Source organism: Octopus bimaculoides, chromosome 3 (assembly GCF_001194135.2).
Source record: "Octopus bimaculoides isolate UCB-OBI-ISO-001 chromosome 3, ASM119413v2, whole genome shotgun sequence".
Lineage (NCBI taxonomy): Eukaryota > Metazoa > Mollusca > Cephalopoda > Octopoda > Octopodidae > Octopus > Octopus bimaculoides.
Window position 1 is genome coordinate 67,310,843 of NC_068983.1, and position 3,640 is coordinate 67,314,482.

The window sequence follows — 3,640 nt, forward strand, 5'->3', positions numbered from 1 at the left end:
GCCAACCATTTCAAGGTGTACAGTTCCTTCTGTGCTAGTCATTCAAGGTCGCAAAAGATCCTCAACCCAGGTAAGTGATGGATATTGTGAGATAATTTGAAAGATTACTCCACTTCAACATATGTATATGCTTTACCATATACTCATAACACACGTTTATATAATTATATATGATATACATGTACTGCTTTAAATCTACTTAAAGCACACTATACATATATGTGTTCTGTAACATTCATTAGTCTCACAATACCATTGGATTTGTCCAAATTCAACCTCTCCTACTATCACCTTTATTACAAGCCACCACCCTTTAACTCACTTTCTTCTTTGTCTTACCATCATTTATCATTACTATTACTCATCTTTCAGTCTCTCTATAACATTACTCTTTTCTCTATCACTCATTGTTAATATCCATCACTTTTGTTGTCTCCTAACACTGAATCCTTTTAATTTTTATTACTCTCTCTCTCCCTCCCTCCCCCCTTCTCTCTCTCTTTCTTCAATTGGCCTTCTTCATATCAGATCGTATCCCTCTTCTTTCCCTCCCCTCTATCACTTTCAAGCCCTGGTTTTCTCTCCTTTATCACTCTTCTATTCACCTCTTGATCATGTTGCCTTGATCAAACAGAAACAATATTTTGTAGAGAGTACTCTTTAGTGTTACTAAGAACACAACCTTTCCATACGATGTCATGACAAAGTGCTTCCAGTACACATTGTAAAATTGTTAGCATTAGAAAGATCAATCAATATAAAAGCAGTGTGCTTGATTCATCTAGGTGAGCAGAAAATCTAGAACAGAACTGACTTGGACCACAATGACCTGATCAAACTATGCCAGCATTGAAAAGTGATGAAGTGAAGATGATAAAGATGAAGAAGAGAATTATATGCATGGTCATTATCATCATCGTTTAATATCTACTTTTCATGCTGGCATGAGTTGGTTGACTTATCATAGTCTGAATCAATGTATATGCAAAGTTACTGTCCTTCTAGATGGCTCAGAGAAGCATGTCTGGCTTATATATTTTGTTTGGCATGGTTTCTGAAGCTGAATGTTCTTCATAGAACCAATCATTTACAGAGTACACTGGGAACATTTAATCCTAGGAGGCTGTCATGTTCTCCACTGGTCAAGACTAAAGAGTACTTTCAGCTTTGTAACTGCTCAGACATTTTACAGAAAGTACTGAGTGTACTTTATTATGGTACCAGCACAAATGAGATTCTTCTATGTGACCAACAGAGTAGTTGGAAGAGAGTATGAGTATAAAAGAAGAACTAGGGTGAGAGGTGGAAAGAAGCAAAAATATGATGTACAATACAAAGTGATCCAGAGTCATTATACCATTATTGTCTCTCCCCTTCCACAGTATGGAAGGAGAAAGACAGTAATAGTATTGAGAGTTGGTAACAGCAGAAGGTATTGAGAGAGAAAGAGAGGAAGACTCTGCTGGTAACTACATGTTTGTTGGTAAGAGAGTGTGACAGATGTCAGTAATGAATCAGTTGGGAGAGAAAGAATGTTGGCTGGCACTATAGAAATGTAATGCTACCAGAAAAAGCATGAGTAATGAATAGTCAAAAAGGTAATAGTAGGAAAGTGTGGGACATCTGAGGGAGTGATGGCTGGTAGTACTGGAAGATGAATTAGAGGGATTTTTTTCAGATACCACTAGATCCAATACAGTCTCTTGTTACTCATTAATTTGGAAGAAACAGAGGATGGTTTTAATGATATGGATAGTGGTAGTTAGGGAGTGAGTATGATTAGAGCTAATGTTTTCCCTGATGATATGAGTAGCATGGTGCGGTGAATAGGCAAGGAGGTGATAGTGAAAGATAGGAAAGTATTGAATAGACAAAAAAGAGCTGCAGAAGGAGAGCAGCAGGTACAAAATTGGCAAAACTCCCAGATAATTTATATATATATATATATATGAAATAACCCAGCCTCCATCATTATTCCCATCTTGATATCGAAATATTGATATTTTAATTTAGAAATAAAATCTCTGCCTGTTTATGTCTGGTCACTTTACCAGTATAAATTATTGATATTTGTTGAGCCAACAAGGGAACTGCTATATAGTCTCTTAACTTATAGCCAAATCTCTCTCTCTCAAATTGCATTCTGCTATCATAAAGAAAGAATGATATATTGCAGAACATAGTTTTTTTAGCACAGGAAAAAATTGTCAGAATAGCCATGGTTACAATACCATTGGTCATAAGTTTGCTCCTTTAAGACAAATCTAGGGCAAAAAACAAAAAAAAGATTATTTGTCATCAGAGAGAGTGTTTTACCACTATATCATGGCCAGGTTGGTGAACTAACTTACTGATGATGCCTTACAAGTTTGCATCCATTTACAAATTTAATATCTATTCTTGATTAGTTACTCTAATGTTTCTTGTTTCTCACTTTCATATAAAAGAAAAAGTTCAATACATTGTGCTGCATTCTGACATTATAAACATTTCATTTTAGACGCTAATGCAGCCTTGAAGGAATTTCTATTGGCAAGAAACCCCAAGCAACAACACTCTTGCACTTTAGAGTCATTTTTAATTAAACCGATCCAGCGAATTTTGAAATATCCACTTCTATTACAACAGCTGTGCCAACTGACTGATCCAGAGACAGACGAACATTACCATCTCTCAGGTATTCACTCTTAAAGATCTCCTTTTCACAGTTTATTGCAAAACTAAAATGATGTTATCACCTCATCATTTTTTCCTTATTGTTTGCATTAAATATTTTGGTTTTCAAAATGCCTTATGTCAAAAACTAAGATTAAAATATCAGGAAGAAAGAAGAGGAAGATTAGAAAAATAGCTTCATATATTTTTATTTTCTTGCAGAGGCCCTTCGTGGAATGGAAGCTGTAGCAGAACATATCAATGAGATGCAGAAAATTTATGAGGAGTATGGTTACTCTTTCGATGAACTATCTCGTATGTACAAAGAACATCATCCACACAATAAAGTAAGTTGTAAATCTATAAACTTATTGTTATAATTGCTATTCAACATTAGAGAAGTTCAGTTGAAAGTGACAATCTTTGTGGTAACTTTGTCATAATACCTTCCTTGGCTAACTACTAAACAATATGCACAAATGAGAGAGACTTTACATGGTTTCTGTATCTACTAGAAATAACAGCCAGATCTCTCAAATTACATTTTACCATCTTTAGTTTAAAAAAGGATATGTTAAGTAATGTAACCTGAGATAAACTATTTTTTAACTAATTTAATCATAGGTCTGCTCCATCAGGGCTAATTGGTACTAAATGTCAACAATATAACAATAAGATATTGTCTTCATTTTGTACAATAGTTTTTATTGTAGAAATGCAAAAACACCAGAGCTGTAGTTATAAACATGTTTTTTTGGTTTCATGGAGTTTAAACTGAATTAGAAATATTTTGAGAAAAGACATAGGTACAGGAGTGACCATGTGGTAAGTAGCTTGCTTACCAACCACATGGTTCCGGGTTCAGTCCCACTGTGTGGCACCCTGAGCAAGTGTCTTCTACTATAGCCTCAGGCTGCTCAAAGCCTTGTGGGTGGATTTGGTAGATGGAAACTGAAAGAAGCTCACCGTATATATATATATATAT

At 35.0% G+C, this 3,640-nt stretch overlaps 1 protein-coding gene across 5 annotated transcripts in view; it reads left to right on the forward strand.

Annotated features, from left to right (window-relative positions):
- The window catches only part of LOC106871954 (protein still life, isoform SIF type 1), a 1,491,364-nt gene that overhangs the window by 1,482,581 nt on the left and 5,143 nt on the right, over positions 1 to 3,640 (forward strand). For all 5 annotated transcript variants that reach the window (XM_052966200.1, XM_052966198.1, XM_052966202.1 and 2 more), the window contains 3 exons: positions 16 to 70; positions 2,501 to 2,677; positions 2,878 to 3,002. In XM_052966200.1, coding sequence (XP_052822160.1) covers positions 16 to 70; positions 2,501 to 2,677; positions 2,878 to 3,002 — 357 coding nt within the window. The remainder of the gene's footprint in view (positions 1 to 15; positions 71 to 2,500; positions 2,678 to 2,877; positions 3,003 to 3,640) is intronic.